At 25.3% G+C, this 23,257-nt stretch overlaps 1 protein-coding gene across 2 annotated transcripts in view; it reads right to left on the reverse strand.

Annotated features, from left to right (window-relative positions):
• The window catches only part of LOC126905437 (zwei Ig domain protein zig-8-like), a 193,782-nt gene extending 172,736 nt beyond the window's left edge, over positions 1-21,046 (reverse strand). Inside the window, exon 1 of one of the 2 annotated variants that reach the window (XM_050685117.1) lies at positions 20,561-21,046. In XM_050685117.1, coding sequence (XP_050541074.1) covers positions 20,561-20,654 — 94 coding nt within the window. In that variant the 5' untranslated portion in view covers positions 20,655-21,046. The remainder of the gene's footprint in view (positions 1-20,560) is intronic. The other variant, XM_050685120.1, reaches the window with a different exon arrangement.
• Positions 21,047-23,257: the final 2,211 nt, after the last annotated feature.

Here is a 23,257-nt window from a genome sequence, read left to right on the forward strand (position 1 = left end):
TTTTCATATTAATTATTCGAAAATAGTCTTTTCATGGAAGTAATTTACACAAATTTTCTTTTGGCCATACAATTTTAATTAAAGATGTTAAATGTTGATTTTAATTCTTCTTTTATGAATAATCAAATCCTTCTGTTGACTAGATTGTAACCTCAGTTTATGATAGTCCTGAAGTACATTATTTAATAATGTTATGCGTAGTTTTTCTTTGCGTGTCACGTTTTCCAAATGGAAATTGAAGTAAAATGTACTATTTCTCATATGTTTATATTTCTTTCAAGAACTATGATTGGTCTGTTGAGCTTATTAATAATGAAACGTTTTTACATTGATCGATCCAAAAATATTGAGTATTTATTTTCAAAATAACATACAAATTCTCAAGCGACAGAAGAGGGATAATTTTTATTACAGAACATGCTTTTGATCTCTATATTATTAATGGCGTTGAAGCTTTATAAATTATAAATGACGTTTTAATTTGAATTCAGTGTGCCTGCTGTACATACTAAACGAAGGTAAATGCAAAGTCGTTAAAATATTCTTTTTAAAACTAGTTTTTTTTCTGCCTCTTTTTTAATTCGGAAGAATCCAGAAGCTGATTTCTATTATTTGATTAATATATGTTATAGGTTGTCATTATTAAATATTGTTAACCAATAATTTAATGAAATAGAAATATTATAAACTTATGGATGGTTATAGTATTAAAATAACTAACATACTTAAAGCATTTTTTTCTTGGAATAAAATATAATAATGGAATTTGGGTTTAAAACTATATATTATTTATATTAAAAAGTATATTTTTTATTCATAAAAGAAATAAGGGTCATTTTGATCCAATTGCAATATTTAAAGGTATAGTGAAATATAACTTGACGTTTTTTATTCATATTTTGCTTTTTAGGTGTATTTTATGTACTCATAAATTATTTCAAAACCCTTCGTATCAGGGAATTTTGTTTTGGCATAAGAAAAAAAAATTATAGTTGTATAATTAAAACTATACTTAGATGTATTATTATTTTATTTTTTAAGATAAATTAATAAGAATTATTATTATTAATTAAATAAATATTTCAATATATAGAGCATTCAGTAAGTAAGAAAATAGATTTCTATTATCTCATTATTGGTAACAATTGATCTGTTACTTTATTGACAGAACTTAACTATATATTGTAATTCATTGATATTCTTGAAAAACAAAATCATATATGTTTCGAAATTATTTATATACAACTTCTATTAATTTATTTTCATCTTTGCTGAATTTCAATGTAATGTATAATAAATTAAGGAAAAAAATAAAGTTTATATTAACTGAAGCTTTAATAGTCTATAACATTTTTATCCATTGAGAAATATGAGTAATTATATAGAGTTTGTTATTTTAAATGTTAAAAGGAAATTTTTTGTAGCAAATCACAAATATTTTTAATAATAAGTATAGATCAAATACAAAAATTAAAGTTTATTCCGATAATTCTAATTAGTAAATAATTTAGTTTAAAAAAATATATTCTAAAATATGCGTATTAAAATTAATAGTGTATAAAATTTATCATACTGAATAAAATATATATTTATAGTTAAACCATAAGGTAAATATTGACTTTTCATTTTCTATTTTTGTATAGTATCAATATCTTTATAATATTTTAACTTTTTTCTTTTTATATTTTCTAAACAACTATTTTGAAAAAAATATGTATATACTATAAAATAAAAGAGTAGCTTGTATTACATTGCAAAAATAACACAGTATGTATTATATTTATCAAGTAATGATTCAAAAGCTTTTTAAAGTTCAATTTAGAGTTATGTAAATATTCACTTCTTTATATTTTACGGCAAAGTAAAAATAATAATCTATTTATTAACATGAAAAAATATTGTACTTTCGTTTCAAATTATTTGTAGAATTTATAATAAGAATTAACATGATTTTCAAAAAAAAAAAACCCAGCACAGGGGGGTCGCGGCACAGTGATGACGTGGCATAGTTGGATCAAGTATAATGATATCTGACAGTGATTAAAATTACTATCAATAAAAACGCTTCGATGCAAATCTTTAGATAGTGTTTAATTTTAAAAAAATTGGTGTTTTATTCCAAAAGCTACTTGATTTGCTGGTTCCTTATTAATATCTCGATTAAAATAAAGTATGTCGATTGAAAAAGGGTTTATTAAAAAATATTATTTCTCATAAAAAAATTGTGTGGATCCATAAACTTTTCAATAAGTTATAGCATTATAAAGTTAAATATAATATAAATAATAAAATCGAGAATTTTCACACGAAAATAGCATTCGGTAGCCATTTTCGCCGTGAAGACAAGTCCAGAGGTCAAATTTTTTTTTTTCAAATTAAAGTATATTACATTAGCTTTAATTTAAGATATATATAAAAGTGTCAGACCTTCCGGAACACTTTCAAAAGTTAAGTTGAAAAAGTTCTACTTTCTATATGCATTTTTTATATTTGAAGCCCCCCCATATATAGGGAAATAGTCTGATTTAAAAAAAAAGTATATCCAATGAAAGATGTATATAAATACTACATCTCATGAAAAAATTGTATTGATCCATACATTTTTTAAAAAGTTATAGTACTTTAAAGTAAAAAATGTAAATTACAAAATCGAAAATTTTCACACAAAAATAGCATTTGGTAGCCATTTTCACCGTGAAGATAAAATAAAATCCGAAATTTTTTTTTTTCAAATTAAAGTATATTATATAAGCTTCAATTTAAGATATATATAAAAGTGTCAGACCTTCCGGAACACTTTCAAAAGTTAAGTTGAAAAAGTTAATTTTTTGTGAAAAAGTTGTCATTTTAAATCCCCCTGTGGGCAGGTAAAGGGTCTAATTATTAAAAAAAAAATATACAAAATGATAGGTAAATATCCCACGTATCTATAAAAAAAAATTATATTGATATGTTCATTTTTGAAAAAGTTATGACAGTTTTTAGTAAAAAAAATTGAAAACATTTCGAAAATTAGCGATTTTTTAATTTGTAATTTTTTTGGAGGTTTCCCCCATTTACTGGGAACGAGGGAAATTTTTTCAATTTTTAAGGGTAATGTCTTCGATTAGATAGGATTTGTGATCTTTTGACGTATCGTTGAAAGAAATCCGTTCGGTGAGAGCTGAGAAAAAGTGGTAACAGACACAAAAAAAAACACATCATAGTAAAACCAATACCTTCTCAGCTTCGCATCGAAGCTAAAAATTGATTTATTTCAAAATAATGTATAACCAACACGTTGTCTAACATTTGTTAATTATTTTATTATTTATGATTCGTAATCATAATTATATTATCATAGATCCAGTTTATTTAATAGAAGGAGCAATATTGGTAATAAAATCTTCAATACACTCGCAAAAAACACTTTTTTTTTTGTTTCTTAATTTATTTTGAAATTAATTTTGGAGGAATTGGCTCATATAAATTTTTCTAGGCTACGTCACTATAAACTAACTAAATTTTTTTTATTAGTACAATTTTTACTCAAAGATGTTTTGAAAAAAATTCGAGAGGAATATAAAATAAAAACAGTAGCCTTTTTTTAAACAATACATTTAAAAAAAAAAAATTATTAGACGTCTTTTTTTTTACAATTCAAATTTAAAAATATTGATATAAAGCGATAAAACCGACGAAATGAGGATGTTGCATAGTGGTAACTCGACATAAATTGAATTTGATTGTGGTAAACATCACTATCATAAAAGACTTTAATGCAAATATGTGCAAAACTTCAAATTTTTTTAAATTTTATATTCAAAAAAGGAATGTCTAATAAAAGAGGCTAACTAAGGTGCTCATAAAAAAATTCTGTAATGTAAAATAAATTTTACAAGTTAGAATTTAAAGTTATATATAGTTTAAAATACAAAATATTTTTATATTAAATAATGATAGCATGTTTTATAATATAGTTGCCATTTGTGCCATGATAAGTACCAAATAATAATTTTTATTCTCAAATAAAGTACATAACGTAGTTAATATTTATGCAAATTTACAATTTTGAATTCGTCCTTTCGACAGATATATATTTTTAAAATTAATTGCCTGGTTCAATAAATATATAAATAATTCGTTAATACTATTATTTAACAGTGAACTGAATCATGTTTTATTGTAAATTTTAATTGTAAGCTGACTTTATCCGTACGCGTACGTAGATCGAACATTACTAAAGTTACATTGGTCGGTGGCCAATGTAATTTAAAATTATTATTATTATCCCTTATTCGTATGATAACCGAGCCCGGCAATGCCTAATGGAAAAAATATATCTAAGATAATAAAAAAAATTGTTTTTTGATTCAGTAGAGTAATTAGGATTTTGTCTAAGGAGGAGATATAATTAAGACATTTTTTATTACCCCCACCAAAATACATCTTTACCACATATTTATTTTCATCGTCAGGGTGTTATCTCTTGTATCCTCCCCGTGAGAACGTTTTGATATGTTCATTTTTCAAAAATGTATGGCAGATTAAAATAAAAAAGTTTTAAAAATATAATAACCACCTATGGAGCCTTTTTATCATAACACTAATAAATATTTAGAAGGTATAAAAAAATGAAAAAATAAAACTTCTTAGAATGAAAATGTACTTATAATTCAATAAAAAAGAGAAGATGTCAAGGGGTTTGGTTTGTAGCATACTGCTGATTCAGTAAGACAAGACCTTAGGGCATTTCTTCTGGATAGCGGCCAATGCGTGTGCTTTTTCCTTTACTCACTTCTCCACCATCAAAGTATCTCTCCTATTACTTCAAGAAAATAATTTTGGTGTAAAACTGATAATGGAAGTACAAATATATAATGTGGAAAATAATATAATATGGTACGAAGAACTGTACAAATGTGTCAAAAACGAAATGTCTGTAGCGGTTTAATGTAATTATAACACATCCCTTTAGACTGAATTTCTATTGTTTTTCATTCCCCTTATTGTAAAAAAAACCTTATGTAAAAATACATTCTGAACATAGTATGATTACCATTTTTTAGTCGAACTTAATGAAAAACACACACAGAGCCCAAGGTAAAACAAACAAACATTTTTCCTTAATACATTATCTAAACATTGACAATATAATGGTATATTGAATTAAGCAGTTTACTTTTTAAACAAATATTATGAAAATTAAATTAAGTATATATTCAGATAAATATCAACCTTTTTAAAAATAACAAAATAAAATAGAGCAAATTAGAAATAAAGTAAAAACAATAGTATTTTATTACAATTAAATTTATAAATATACAGTAGATTTTAAACGCCTGACAAATTATTAATCAATTTAAGCTACTTTGTCCAATTGGAATATTTTCGAAAATTTTTGTAATTATTTTAAGACTCATTGGACTTCAAACTTATGAAATATTTTTGAATAAATATATAATTAAAATATATTATTTTTATTTTATTATATTTCTATTAATATAAAATTTAATTTTTATATCGAATAATCTACTTGTTTGTAAAAATATTAGTAATCGAGGGCGCTCTAATTCATATGACAACAATGTTTCGGATTTCCAACTACCTACAGCTTAACAAGTTTAATTTTAAGCAAAATATCTGATTACAAAAGTTAAAACATTAGAAAATTACGTTAACAATGTTAGTGTAATATGATATTTTATTTGTTTGATATCCGTGAGTTTATCGGAACCAGAACTCTGTTATCATGATTTTATTATTTATTTATATTTAACATCCTCTCTAAAAGCTATTTTTTGTGCTGGAGAAAAGATTGGAAAACCTACATAGCCCACGACAACGAAAAGGAACCCTAGTACCTTCGCACCGTAGCACGATACATTACCGACTAGGTTTGAGTAAAACATATCGATATTTTTTATAGTAATATATTTTACTAAAAATCAAAATATTAAAAAACAAACTCCTTATTATTAAAAAAATAATTTATTATTTTTTTTAAATTAGCAATTAACTAGGTGACCGCAAAATAAATATATTCTGGTGTTTAAAAACAATCTTAGCTCAATTTAATAAGATTCCCTCCAAAATACTTCCGGTTATATCAAATTTATAATATTACATCTGTTGTTAATAAGGAATAAAATAATATAAACATTGATACTAACGATATTTGATTTATCACTAACTTTGATATATTGTACCTGATTAATCAACCAAAAATATGATAAATCAAACTGATAGTAACTGGTAAAATTGTCTAGAGAAAAATATCTATATTAAAAATTTAGGTCTTAAGAATACATAAGACCTAAATTTATAACTTTAATGTGTGTTTTTCCTTGTATGATAAAAACAACCTCTAATTATTAAATTATCACTTAATACATATTTTGATGCTAATGATAACTTGTTCAAACTCAATGTGAGAATTTCCTGATCATATTTTAATATTTGGCTATTTTTTCTATAGTAAAATAATACCGGATATCATTTATATGAATTATACAAAAATATTAAACTAAAAGAAACCAAAAAGTATTATTAATATTATTTTTATTTCTTCACTAATTAAGTGATTAATGATAAAAGAATCACTCTGTATAATATGTAACAATGTATGTTTTTTTAATGACCCGATAAGTGAATTAAAATATTGTAACAGCTACAACAATATAAGGACACATTGAGTCTATTAATAAAAATTGAAATCAATATCAAACAATACTAAGCACTAAAAAAATTTTAATTATAATTTTAAAAAAAATCATTTTTTAACTCATTTCATTAAATTGCAGTAGGAAAGTTTTCTATATTTTAATGATGCCTATAATATAGTAGATATTTAAGTAAATCAATTCTTCTATTTATGTATACAATCATAATTATAGTTTAAAAAATAATGGGAGTATATAGGACTAAATTTCTTAATGAATTCAACATTGGGTCCATTTATTAAAAATTTTTAATAGCTTTTAAATCATTAGTTAAACTTTCCTTATTATATTCTATCTTTTTAGTAAAAAATTAATTATTTTATAAATAAAATTGATAATTTAGAGTATTACTTTTATTTATCTTTATTTATATTAAAAGTTTTAATACTAAAAAAATAAATAAAAGTTTTATATTCTTAAATAAAGCCAAAAATCCTATTACTTATTTCTTTTATAACTCACTTTTGTGCTCAAAATAATAACTATCTAGTAGATGGTACCTATTCATAAAAGTGCAATGCCAAATGGATGCGATAATGAACCTGCACAGGTACTATAAAAAAGAAAACGAAGTCAACACTTCAGTTTTTATGGAAAGAGATTAAAGTCAACAAGGTGCTGATAATGTAGTCGTTATAAGGAGATTGTTGACAATAATCTCATGTAATAGTTAAAGCGTTATAAAGGCTATCCCTATACAAAAGTAGGCAAAATCGTGAGAGTAAGAAGGGTCAAGTGTTAAGCAAAATACCAAGTAGGGTTGTATTGAACTTTAGAAGAATATATAAATGTATATTTTTAAGTTTGTAGATAACTTAATTTTTAATCACTTACTTCAAAATCGCTTACATTGAAACTAAATGCAATGGGTTTGTTCAATTAACGTTAATTCGAATTAAACCAAACGGTTTTATTATTTCAGCTATTATTTTATAATATGTTCTAATGGCAATTTGGGATTTAACACAAATGCTTATGTATTTACATTATCTTAGTTTATAATTGATAGTTGATTGTTACGCTTTAGTTGAAATTAAATGTTATAGCTATTTGTATAAAAGATATTTTAGTATACATAATCTCATAAATTGACTTTCGTACTACGCAATTTGTTTTTAACTGTACTCGATAAAATGTATTTAATTCTTCCATGGAAAAAACATAAAAATATTACTTAAGAAATACTATTATTAAATCGAAATTCGTCAAAGCGACTTATCCGCCAAACTTATGCCAATGTTATACAAACGTACGAAAATAAAAGACCGTAAAATTTTCATAAAATTAATCCGGCGTAATATTTAGGCGGCTGGTTAAATCCCTACAATACATATATGCTATAAAAATGCCATCACATCCAACAATGATACATTATGAGTCACGCACAAACATTATTTCAGTACGATATCGTCGTATAATTTTCAATTAACTATTGAATGGATATTACAAAACTTCCTAGATTTCTACTCATTCTTCATCATTTACGTATACACTATTATTTATAAATCTGCAACTAAAAGTATCGGCGTGAGGCACACAGTAGTAATCTTGGTACTTTCCTATAGTTTATTCACCCTGTCCTATGCCTGAAATATTTAGAGCTATTGTTTTACTTGGTCGTGTGAGTGAAAGGAATTAGAATTTAGTTGTATAATTAATTTTAACAATATAAATTTACACTATGTATTGTAACCTTGTAAAACACTCATCGCATACAGTTTCACTTGTCTATTTTGTTATAAAACAAATATTGTAATATTGTATTTTTACTTGTGTCTTCGCAACAGTCTAGTGTACTTGTACAGTTTGTAAGCGGAACATAATAAGTTAACACTTTGTATGTAATTATTTTATATTCGCACTAAATTAAACGTTTATTTTCTATTTATCTTCATTTACAAGTCTTTGACTTATTTATTTTTGACCATACAACCAACTTGGTCATCTTACTGTTCTGTCATAATACTCGAATTCTATTCGAGTTCTACATCACATTCATAATACAAATTCGACTAAATCCTAAAACGATATCGTGCTCATTAATTAAAATTATGCTCAACTCATACGCGCTTTACTTCTTCGTTTAATAAACATAATAATAACTGTATAAAATGTTTTACATTAGTGAATATTTCGTTAAAAGCCCATAAAGCCCATAAACGCTGTTATTTGCGTGAAAAAATACTTTTGCACCAGGGTTTCTCAATGATTTATTAACGCTTTTCCCAGATTTCTTGTTTTTCTCTCTGAATTCAAAATAACTTACAATACGCTCAGATTTAGTATTTCAATTTTGCTAAAATCAAACACAAATTATGCAGAAAGTACATGATTATTATTGTGTTGAACCGTAAACTACAAATACTGAACAATAACAGTATCTGTTATTAATAAGTTAGTTATGTGTAAAGCATAAAAGTTTCACATCGTTACCAATAGTATGATTTAACTAAATTTTATATTGAATAATCATGATCAGTTAATTCGTGGTAATTATTTAATTCGGGTCACGTGTGAGATGAATGTAAGCAATCAACTTGGCACTGCAGTAGTATGCAAACTATTCGTGTGTGACCAACCGGTATGAATTATAAAAAGTGTATCTTGTTAACCGAATTAGTTGACTAGAGAATATATGTTATACGTCTTGGTGCGTATAAAAAATATTATATTTTTGTAAAACAAGTAAATGCGACGAAACAACCGTCGTTGGATACAACCGCGAATAACAAATACTGCAGAGCCATTTGGATGAGATCCAACCATCATGATTTAGCAGGCAATGAAATTAGTAAGTTAAAAACTAGCGTAACGGTAAAGAAAGTAGTAAACATATTAGTAAAAACTGTAAATCGTTTCACTTTGCGTTTCAGTGAATTTGAACAACCCCTTGACCATATTTTTTGTCAAATTACTGTTTTCCATATGTAAACACACTAAAAACCTATCCGCACATTTTCTTAATACGTTTCAAGTTATCGTGTCTGAAGATAACTAACTTATGCTGGTAAATTTTTATCTGGTAACAATTGCAAAGATAATTTTATAAAGAAAAGTGATATTTTGCTTACATGATACAGATACGCTAGGAAGTATACCAGATTAAAAAAAATGAGATTTGAACAACACTCGCTAATGGGAAAATTTAAATGATTTTCGTTTCTAACAAACACGGGTATACTTATGTATAGTTTTATTTCTTTATTGATTTATGGGGTCAAACGATTTATTTTTAAATTGTTCGTATGTGCCATCAATAATTTTTACAAAGTTTTTGTCCGTTATTTTTAATGCCACAGCAAATAAAATATGATTTATCACTCGTTTAAGTTTCGTTTTTAATAAAAGTTCAACCGGAACACTATTAATCGCGTGTCGCCACTATTCGCCAAACTTTTTACATCATTTAGTCATAATTTTTAAAAGAAATAAAACTAGTATAAGCGTCGTAGTTTCTGTTATTGTTATTAATTTATGTACAATATCGAAGAGAACACATAATAGCCACAAAAATGCAAATATGTATTTCAAATAATTATTGTAGAAATACGAATTCTTCATCGTGAAGAAATATTTTTATAAGTGTGACAAAAGTTTTAAATTTCATTTTTTTTTTTTTTATGATACATCACTGAAATTTTCAGTGTGTAATATAAAAACTTTATTATATGTATTCATGTTTATAAACGTCAATAAGTATACAAATAATTTAAAGGTTCCTTTCAACAAACAGACTATTCAACTTTCAAGGAAAAAAACATTAAATCACAATAAAACAAGTTCTACTTGTATAATATATAATTAATTGAATTACTCGATATCAACCACTGACAAATATTATGCAAAATAAATAAAAATATAATTGTTAGCGGCTGATATCAATAAACATTTATGTCCAAAAATAGTGATGTTTAAATCATTATTTTTTTATGTATATTTATAAATGTGTTACTATAACAGTGTACGTTTATTTCATTCAAATTAAAATTATTTTTTTTTTTTTAATAATTTATTTGTATATTATGTGAGTTATTAAGAATAAATATTATTAATTAGAATTATTAAGAATAAAAAAAGTATCTATTACTGGGTTCTTAACTAAATGGAGTTTACATAGAAAATGTAAAGAACTAAAATGTTTTTTAATCACCTTTTATCGTACTATGCAGTTTATAGTTTTATAACATTGTTTATTTGATTTATATTAAAAGGTTGACTAACTTTCTGTGATTACAAAGTTCTTAACAAATGTTACTTTTTTGTGACAGTAAAAAATTTACAATATAAAATCAGTAAAATTACCAAAATTTATGAAATATTATTATTGGAGGTTGATGTCACAATGAAGACGTCACACTGACATGAAAAATAGATTTTTAACAAAAAAATTCTAGTTAAAACTTATCCAAATTACTTTTAAAAATCACAGTTTTACATTTAATATGTTTACCGTGACTTAAAAACTTATATTTGAATTTTTAACATTTTAATAGAAAACAAAGAATGTATATAATGAAAATCTATTTTTATACTTATTCGCGCCGTACTAAACACGTTCTAGTTCCTCAAACTAAATAAATTGTTTTATCTATAAAAGTAGAAAATAAATGATATTGACTTGTCAAATTATTTTATGTTTTCTCGATCTAATATTATAAAAAACAGGTTGACGCTAGACAAATTTTATCTTTAAAACTACCTCTAAATATTAAAAACTGATAAATCGTCTTTTTTAGATATACTTATATATACATCAACAGTAATTATACGTTGAAAAATGTTTTCTTTAAAAATTATGAAAGTCTGTTATTGATAAATTCTATTCTGAAGATTTTTAATACTATGATAATTTATGGAGATTTAAAAATAAACTTACAAGTTTCTATCATTATTGAATAATTTATTGTTTTTTCGATTATTAAAAAATACTTCATTGAAAATTGAAAGGAGTATTCTTTAAGTTAGTTTTACTAAATAAATCGGNAAATTCTAGTTAAAACTTATCCAAATTACTTTTAAAAATCACAGTTTTACATTTAATATGTTTACCGTGACTTAAAAACTTATATTTGAATTTTTAACATTTTAATAGAAAACAAAGAATGTATATAATGAAAATCTATTTTTATACTTATTCGCGCCGTACTAAACACGTTCTAGTTCCTCAAACTAAATAAATTGTTTTATCTATAAAAGTAGAAAATAAATGATATTGACTTGTCAAATTATTTTATGTTTTCTCGATCTAATATTATAAAAAACAGGTTGACGCTAGACAAATTTTATCTTTAAAACTACCTCTAAATATTAAAAACTGATAAATCGTCTTTTTTAGATATACTTATATATACATCAACAGTAATTATACGTTGAAAAATGTTTTCTTTAAAAATTATGAAAGTCTGTTATTGATAAATTCTATTCTGAAGATTTTTAATACTATGATAATTTATGGAGATTTAAAAATAAACTTACAAGTTTCTATCATTATTGAATAATTTGTTGTTTTTTCGATTATTAAAAAATACTTCATTGAAAATTGAAAGGAGTATTCTTTAAGTTAGTTTTACTCAATAAATCAGGCAATATCGTTAAGTATTACATGTGTGCGTGATACGTGGTAGAAATAAAGATGCCGTTTCTATCATAAAAATACGTAAACACAGCAAAAAATGATCGCGTGTTAAAGAATGCATTGCAACTTTACAGTTCGTTTGCACGAAAAATATAAAATTCTATCTACAACGCAAAAAAATAAGAAGAACCAATTTTTCACTAGATGTGTATAAAATTATTTGCGCTTTGTCATTGTTATAACAGAGTTGTTGGGTTTAGTATAATTTCTTTATATAGTATAAGTGTGTTTTGTATAAAGATTTTATGAAAAAAGCATATTTGTATAGTGTGATTTATTTGATGTGACAAATTTAATTGATACTTTAAAATGTTGTATATATTTAAAATATAAACAAAAACATTTTCGGATTACATTCTAGTTTATGGTATTTTATAAATAGTATATTAATGAACCAAATAAGAGATCTAGCAAACAAAAACATATTACTAATAGATAAACACATAACATTAAAACTAATTACTTGATTATTTTGAATTGAAATTAAAATGGAGTTTTAACATTTATTTTTAATACACATCTTTTAATAGACGTAATACTTAAAAAATCCATTTTATTAAAAAGTAAAAATAATAATAGTAGAAATAATGAGTCTATCTCAGAAATCATACTCAAAAAAATATTAAACTAAATAAATATCATTTTTATGTATTGAAACAAGAGCTTCCATAAAATTCTAGTTAATATTATTTTCATTATTCGAACTTTATAACGAAAAAGTTTTTTGAAATAAACGCACTTCCAATATTGACAGCAAATTAAGCCTATAGTTTCAATTTTCATTCTTTTACTGCCATAAACGACGTTAGCTGCCTTCAACCACATTAGTACTCGATTATGTTCCATACTTTATTATATAACAATTGAACACTTGTTTATTGAATTGTTCAACATAAATTTAATAATAGTTTTCTAACGAAGTTATGGTTGAATGTTTTTGACTTTTACGCGATACTAAGTCACTTCAAACGATTTCAGTAATGGTCTCTAAAAGCTAAATATTATACTACCCGGTTAGACCCTTTATTATGTTGGTGATTTTTCAAAAGATTGCTTGAAAAATTTACAAAAAAACATTCGAATAAAAATACAAAGCTGCTTTGTAATAAGCTGCACTAGACAATAATTGTATCAAACTTTTATGTTTTTATGTCTTATAGCTCATCGTATTTAGACACCTGATATTCATTTATAATATTTGACCATTTAGCGTTTCAACAAAGTATACTTTAACTATTATCTGATCATTTAATTAAATCAAAGCTATAATAACTAATACATAGATTCTCTAGAGTCTCGATAAATGAAATTGCAACGCTATCAATACATCGTAGTGTGTAAAAATCAAAAAGAAGCAAAGTTAAAAGGATCATACATAACGAAAATGTAGTAATTTTGTGCGTGTGTCAACACAACAGATATATGAAGTTTGAATCCTTCGTGTAATTTATTGTTTAATGTAACATTAGTTAATTCCTAGATTACACACATAGAACTTTTTCAGTACCTAAAACTTTGATGGATATTTATAATTAAGTTTTAATAACTTTGATGTGGAAAATTAAATATCGAATTAAATCTATTATGTAGAATTGTAACTGTTAAATCAAAATATTTAGAATATTTATAATAATTTAAAAAAAAAGCTATTTTTTATTTTATAAGTTGATTTTTTTTACAAAAAATTTGACAGTTGACTTTTTTCATAAGAATAAAATAAAATTTTATTTAATACATCGTCATGAAAAAATTATAATTTGACAAAATAATTGGGGATAGTATTTTTAATTTATCACTTTGCATACAGGTCGCAATTTATCATTAATCATTAAATTTCTACTAAAATGAATAAAATTTTTCAAAATTTTATAACTTTATTATAAGTTGGTTCTCTTATAAACGATTAAGTTTTAATCTTAAAAATATTTAGTAACTTATATCCCGAGAAATAACCATTACTTGAGATAAAAAAATATTTCACTAAATTATTATTATATCAGAAAAAATCTAGTAGTTAATGATAAATCAGTCACTCAGTATACATAATAATAATAATAATCAGTATATTGACGATTAAAAAATAATGACTACAATACGTATTACCAAACACAATAATAAATATTATTATTTATGCAAATTATTTAATATATATATATATGAAAAATCATAAATATGAATAGGTAATATAAAAAATCTATAATATTTATTTTAAATAATTCATAAAGAGTTATAATACATTAAAAAAATATAATTATTTAATTCACAGCACAGAAAATATTTTATATGAAATACCAGAAAATTTAATAATGATCCAGCGCATAGCTCTAAAATTTCGTACGATTTCTTTTGAAATCATAATTTTAGTCATTATTTTTTACGTTATTCTAAATGTATAATATATCGAAAAATGTATTTCCTCCATAACGACAAGCATGAGGACATTCGAGGCAGACAGGATAACTCAGAGTTATTTATTAGAAGCATTGGAAAGCTTCTAACTGACCACCACATCCACCAACAATCGCTTGTTTAAAATCCCATAAACGAAAATTCTATGTCGAGACGGAAAGTTTTTTTGGTCGTATTGTATTATTTTTGCACTTTTTCCATTACGGGAAAAGGTTTTTCCTCAACTCATTTTTGACCGTTATGGGTGCGCAGCAGTAAGATTTATAGCTCAGGTTCGAAAACCGGCCACCATTAGACAGCAGCGGTAGGAAGGAAGGATTGGTCGAGTGTTAAACGAATATCGAATACGCCCGTCGTGGATAGTAACTGGTAGGTGTAGTAGTAGTAGTAGTAGTAGTAATAATAGTTGAAGTAGAAGGAAAAAACAGAAAAACAAAAAAAAAACTATTTATGAAACCGACTGTAAAGTCAGTGCCAACGTTTTTGCTTGTGATTTGTGTTAAGCACTGGTTGCAAGCACTTTATTTTGGATTTTTTTATCTATTTTATTTTTTTCTTTTTACTGCACAATCCTTTCAAAAAAGAACTTTAAGTTTTTTTTTTTTCTAGTCAACAACAAAACATCAACATATTTTCAGTATAGAATATATTTTATGCTTGTGAAATAGCGATTGTTTAGCTAAAACTATACGGCGTGCCTTCTCTGTGATGATATGCTTGAAAGGTTTATTTTGACATTAGACGCAAGTTTAAAGCAAACACACATTAGATTATCGTACCTGTACACACTAAATGGTCGTATGTTTGTCTTTGCTAGATCATTTACACAACAAAACATTTACCACTAGTTTGTCTACATACTTGATGGGTTATAGACATTAGTGACTAAGTACGCGGAATTTAATAACTTTATCAAAATTATTTCCGTTTCAGCTATGAAAAATCATTAACGAGTTTGTTTTACTCACACTGCATTCACTTGTACTTACGAATGGATGAACCATAAATAAATAAAATATTCAAATTAAATCAATATTTTACACTTGGATCAAATTAACGACTTTAAAATATAGTGCGAGTTTTTAATTTCAACTACAGTTCAAAACCAAACTTTTATAAAATGTTGACATAGGTTCCCTAGTATAATCTCAAATTATCTATTTTTTGTTACTGTTCATATTTTTAACTTATTCTTCGTGTTAAAAATTAAGCCTAAAATGATTAATTTGAAATGGATCAGCACACCAACAATTAAAAAAATTGCATAGCTATCCGATATCATTATATTTTTCAATGATTAACTTATAATTTCACTTATTCATTCTACTAATTGATAAAAAAAAAAAAAAACAATTATATAATTTTCGCGAACATTATAATTAGCTATATGTGGTTGTACAGGGGAGAATACACAGAACAATCAACGTTTCTATTCATCGTCTTAGTTACATCTTAAAGTTATAAGTAAAACTTAAGAGTATACTTATGATTGGGCTCTTTTTATTTATAACCTTAGAATAGACTAAACATGAGATTACGACTGGATTTTCTGGGTATGACGTTGACCCGCTTGATTTATCAAGCTGAAAAATCTGAGATATATGAGAGATTTAAACAGCAGTATTCAGTCATGCTTTGTAAATGTATCCAAAAGCATGTTAAACATAAATTGTAATTTTACTTTAGTGTTAAGTTCCAGAAATATAAATAATACAAGTTAAGATGTTTACATGACATGTGTGTTTTGAAATATTGATACAGAGTTAATGTGAATTTTCAGAATCACTTGATTCTTTTAATCGAAATTTTAGTCTTCACTAACCGAAAAATTAAATGTATAGAGACAAAATTATCGTAGTACACTAGTAATTGTACAGTGCGAGAGATATTAAAATATTATTTTTACATAGAACTGTCAAGAAACATTTAGCTAAGTATCCGATTCGCATGCACCAACTCACGTAACTAAACATTCTTGTGTTTTACAGCGCAACGAGCTACGCATATATCTTCTAGACACTGTGAATTTAAATTTAAGCGAAACACAATAATTCAATGCATTCATTATTGAACTATAAAAGCGTACATTTCTCGTGAGATTCGACAAAGGTATTAACCACCAGGGCATACATTTCGCATACGCTTAATTATGTTTTATATACGAACAAGATACTATATACTACACACTATGTACTATATATATATATATATTGCGCAAGACATTCGATAAGTTTTGAAACACTAAAATTTTAAAGCTCTACCGCAAATCAATGAAAATTCTACAGGAAAATTGTCTGCTTTAAAATTTAGCGGTTTATAATTCTAGATTTCTATACTCGGACAGATTATGTAGATCAAGATTTATTAAAAATTAAAAAAAATTTTATTTAAATTTCAATAACTCATTTATAATTGAGAATTAAAATCTAGTATTTCTAAATAAAATCAACAAGTTCGTCTATAAAATAGATGAACTTGTTGATTTTGTTTTTAAATTTTTAACAATTTTAAATAAAAAATTTGATTTAATTAATTTTTATTCACTGACAAAGCCCTATAATTGAACGATAATATAATACCGACAGTGTTATTTTTGGGAATATTCAAATCTTGGTTCTATATTTATGGAATTTTTACGGTTAAATGTATTGTAAGAACTGTCGAAAGTAATACTTAAGGTAAATGTTAATATTTATGGAATTTTGTTAAATACTCTCTATAATGACAAATCGCACGAAAATGAATTAATTTTACATTTATAATGTAAAGAAATTGTGAATTGTGATTTGCTGGTTCTTTTATTAACTTTTGATAAAAAAAATTTACTTAAATTAACTTTACTCTTTGTGCAACACGTATTACATTGGCTATAAAAACACTGTACGAGTTCAGCTACTTCACATAAGTTAAAACGTGTGAATAGAAGTAATGAAATTTTAAAATCACCACAAAATTTGTTATAACTTATTATTAACCGCAAGTACGTTATTACTTTCAGAATTTGTTTGAGACATAGTCGTATCTAAACTTTATCATAACGATGGACATAAACCTTTTAAATGGCCGTATGTATAAAAGCCTCTTTATCCTTATTTGTAAAGTACAGTCAGCTTTACAAGAGAAACTTTTAACTTGATAAAGAAAAATAATTAACTTGTTCCCGCCTGATAAAATTGTACGTGTTCAAAAAGCAATTTTATATCAACCTTAGCCTATGTTGTTCATGGCACAATCAAGCATGACATATGAGCATAGATTCACCATGAACTCCACTAAAAAGTTTACACCATATGGATATTTCAAAGAGCTTTAATACAATATTAATGAGAATACCCAACTTGAAAAAGTGGCACAGTTAGTGAATATATATAATAGACAGAAAAACACTATTTAATAACATACCAACGAATGACTTACATTCATTGAACATTGAGTGAATAATTATCATTAAAGTTATTTTAAATCGCCCATTTACATAACCGTTAAACTATTATCAGTACAGTATCAAAGCTAATTTAGATAATAACTAAGTATTCGCTTCGAGGTACAATTTCCCTATTAATGACATTTATGGCTTCTCAAACTCACACCTATCATCTTGATAAAGTAAAACACTCACTTTACAATAACTCGAGTTATTGTAAATTGATGTATTTGGAACCAAATACATCGTTGGGGTTAAATTGCATTGTTCAACTTGGAAAAATTAAATGAAAAACATAAGAATACATTAATATCTACTCTTCACACATTATACTCCTAACACATTCGAATTATAAAAATCATTAAACACGTTCAAATTGATAAAATTTTACACCATTTATCTCATAAAACTAGTGTTAGACTTACGGAGGAAGCAATGATATTTAAACATTATATAATATATAGGTAAGATTCTGCTACATATTATTATTATTAAGAATCCTAGGAAAAAATTCAAAATCCGCTCTTCTATCAAAGAATTTATTTCATTACAGTTCTCTGTTACATATTTGTGGCTTGATAAAAGAATGGTCAATGTCATATTTTTCACAAGTTAAAAAAAATATGACAGTAGCTCTAATATCACAAATATGAAGTTTATATTATAGTCTAGTGGAGAAATGTAATGAAAATATTTAAACTATAAGTACATGGTCAAGTCGGCGTTAAATACTATGAGGCTATTTAATTTTTGGAATAAAGAAAAAAAAAATTTATATTTTTGTGAAAGCCGTAACATTGTCTTGGTCTGATATGCAAGGATACCGTTGTCATTTCGAAGAGGTGGGGTAATTTCTTTAGTTTGAGTCAGTCGATTTGTGGCTCTCCATAATGATTAATCCTTAGCGTTGAGTGATCGAATGTAGTTTTGGCACTGAACTGATTTGAATTTTAGAAGTTGGTGTTTTAGGGTATTAGCTAGTTTGTTGTAGAGTTGTCTAAACGAGGGATATCGAGTATTTGCCATATCGCTCTATTCTTTTCTCCCTGATGAGAGCTCTTATATGGACTAGGAGTTTTTTTACTAAAAAATGACTGGGAAAAATTTACTGCTTTACGCTTATGATTTGCAAACACAATTATTATTAAAAAACGTAGATACACATTAGTTAAATCGAATAGTTAGTATATTTTGTTTTATGTTTATCGTTATATCATTTAGATTTTTTTCATTGGTATTTATCTAGTTCATAAATAAGACCTTACTCTAATCCACCATTGATTACAGAATTTCTGAAGTGGTTTCTTAAAATTAATAATACATCAGAAGTATTTTATTTTTGTAATTTCATTTTGTTTTCCCCTCACTATCGCAAAATTTTCATCTAAGAAATTTTGTCTCATCTCATCTTGTTCTATGTCTTTTACAAATTGTAACAAATTCAGTTTTATAATTCATTCAATATATTTTCTGTAAACAGTTATTACTATAATTATTTATTCATATTCGTACACAATTTATTTGTGTGTATATATGTTTGTTTCTATCAGTAGCCTACTAAGGATTTTGCTCTGGAGGAGAGGGTTAAATCCTTAAATCCCTTTCCCATAAATACACCACTAATTGAGGTGATGTTATGGAAAAGGTACTAAGTCCAAAAAATCAATTTTTCGCTTTTTTTATGAAAAACAGTGAATACATCCTAATAATCCGATGAAAAAATAAATGAAGAATAATATATTTGATTCATTTTTTCAACATAATTTTTATTCTATAAATAAAATATACAAGATCGAAAATACATTCAAAACAAAAAGAAGCTTATCACAAGTCCATGCGGTTTAAATAAATCGTTTTTTCCTACTGTAAAATTTATTTATCGAGACTTAGTACCTTAACGATACAAGCGCCTCATTTATTGTTAATGATTTTCTTCTTCTTAGAGAATTCTTTAATATACTCAGAAAACATGAACTTGTTTCATTATTTCGCATGTTTTCATAATAATAATAATAATAATTTATTTAAAATTCAATTGTATCTCTTTGAAAAGTGACCATTGATATCATAAAGACTTTTTTTTTAACAGTTTAACACTTAATTAATTAGAGCATACTATTTATGAATAGTAAAATTTATTTAAAACAAACAAACCAGTTCAATATATTAATATGAGGTTTAAATAAGTAAATGTACTATAGCTAAAATATAGTTGTACTAAAAATTTAAAAATAATTCAAATCAGAAAATATTACATTATTTATTTGTATTGTTAACTAAATTGTTGATAACATAAGTTTATCTTAAACACTAAACTATTAAAACTATGACTTTGTAATGATCATCAACAATATTTTAATTGAATATAAAAACGTATGTTTGTGATGTTACCTGATTTATCGACGGAACAAATGAACGCCGTGAGAACGAATAACATTAACCGGAAAACGGCATGACAGGAGAACTTGACGGACAACATTTGCATTTCCAAACGATCAAAGGGAATCACTTTGATTTCGATAGAATTTAAATAATCACTTCCACAATTAAAAATCGCTTTTCTATCTAGGATTCCATGCTACCCGCACATATTCGGCATCTTGCCGACTATGACCGGTGAAGTTATACTTATTACATATTATTACCAACCGGTAATAATATGTTACGGTCGCAGAAAACCGACGAAATCCGACACTTAAAAAAAAAAATGATTACGAATGGACACAAAAAAAAATTGTGTTAACTCAAATCTGTACCAGTCAACCGGCGTATATTACCGTCCGCGTGTGTACGCGACTACGACAAAAGGGGCGGTGACGACGGAGGGGCAAACTGTTCGGCGTGCGCGAGGATACTGCCGAACTGATGTCGACGCCAACTTTTCCAAGCCCTGCAAAATCGCTACCGTTGCTATCGATAACACGACTACCAACGATGTTCAGCTTTGATACCTGCGGCACAACCGTATTGTGTAATTTATTCATAGATTAATTAATCTTCGACTCAATCATATGCGCGGTACCGTTTCATAAAAATAAACTGCAAACACTGTACCAAACAGAATTATGTTCTCGTTGAATAAACACCACAAGTTTTGTGTCTTCTACGTTTTCATTTGGTTCAATATATTTTTGTGTGATATACGCAGAATCAGAATCGTGTTTTAATTAAAATATCAAAGAATGTGTGATTAGTATTTGACGGAAGATATTTTCTTTCAACTAAAATCCAGACCATAGTTTACCCAAGACCATGTAATTATTTTAAACGAACAGTAATTAAAAAAAAAACTTCCGAGTATAACAAAGTAAAAAAGTGAGAGTAATTTTACTCAAAACTGATTTATTTTTAATACATTTCATTTTAAATGTTGTATAAAAAGTCAGTGTTTTAGACGTCTTCAATTCAAAAATAAATTTATTCATTTTGGTACGTTGTTTCAACAACTTTAAAACCTACTAATGGTTTACTATTACTAATAATACACCATTAGTAGATATAATAATGACACAAATATTAAATGTGCATAATAATAATCGTTTCAACACATTAGATTCGAATAGCACATATGACTTTAACCCTACTTGGTATAACCTTGACTATATTTTGAAATCTATTTTAAGAAATCAATGAATTACTGTCAGGGAAATACAACATTATTTCACCACGCAAACACAACAAAAATAGTTTTAATGTTAACTCATAACAAATTAATTTTCGATAAAACAATTTTAAATGATTAATATGTAGGTATATACAGAGCCGTCATTCAGAGGGGTTTGTGAAGGATATTACACCCACCACTTGGCCAAATTTAATCGTTTTAGTCGGTAATTTTTTAATATAAGAGTATGCTATTAACAAATAATTATTTAAAAAAAGTTGCACCATTAAAAAAAAAAGTTATTCAATCGACAAAAATAAATTTTTCACTCTCCACATTTTTTGCTTACAGTATATAGGTTGTAAATAACTATACAAAGTTTATAAAACTTCATGAATTTAATTTAATTTATTTTAATGATAACTTAACAAAAATCAATTGCTAAAAATTTCTAACCCTCTGTTAAAAAAAATAATACTCATAGCAAAAATGTAACATTAATAAATCAAATTAAAAACTTGATTTTTATATAATCAGGTCAAAAAAATTTTCTTAAATCATATTTTTTTATATTATCATATTTTTAACCCATAATTTTTGATTTGAAAACAAAATGTACAGAATTTATTTTTCCAATGTAATAAAATTAATGATAATAAAATAGGTGATAATTTTCATATAGTAAAAAATAATTGACTTGACTAAATATTATTAAAACAAATAAAAATCGTCCATTTATAAGTAAAGGAAATAGAGCAAAAAAAATGTTAATTAAGTGAAAAATTAATTCAAAATATTATATCAATTAAATTAGAGATAACAGAAAATTATTTAAAACAATAATTAAATTAAATACATTTCAGGAATCCAACTATTTAAGATAAATTTTAATTTAAATAAATTAAAATATAGTACTTAAGTGATATGATAACATTTGTAGTAAAATTGACTATGATGAAGTACCAAATTTATTGATTTATTTGTGAGAAATGGTTGGGTCTTATGTAGATTAATTTTCAACTATAATTAAATTAATATGAAATACAATGTATATTCAGTCTAAAATAAAATTTAAAATGAAAATTTAGCTACCATACCAAAATTGAAGTGACAAAGAAATTTTTTTGATAATAATTTGTTGTTAATTATGAATAAATGGTCTGCAAAAAATTGTCATCAGAGTAAAAAAGATACTTTTATTATTCAATTTTTCGTACTAAAATCAGCATTTATATGTATTCCATCACCAATAATTTTTGATATTATTACTAATGAGTTAAAAACTATAGGATATAACTATAAGGAAAATAGTTCTAAATATTTCAATTGTATCATCTATTTACACACCAAGAGTTATCTAGAAATTGTTAATATTTCTTTTGATATGATTTATTACGATAAAAAAATATTAAAAACACAAAAAAAATTGTTTTTAAATAATTACAGATTTTGATTTTTAATATTTTAAATATAATCAGTAAAAA

This window comes from Daktulosphaira vitifoliae, unplaced genomic scaffold, assembly GCF_025091365.1.
Source record: "Daktulosphaira vitifoliae isolate Bord-2020 unplaced genomic scaffold, ASM2509136v1 Scaffold_4, whole genome shotgun sequence".
Classification (NCBI taxonomy): Eukaryota; Metazoa; Arthropoda; class Insecta; order Hemiptera; family Phylloxeridae; genus Daktulosphaira; species Daktulosphaira vitifoliae.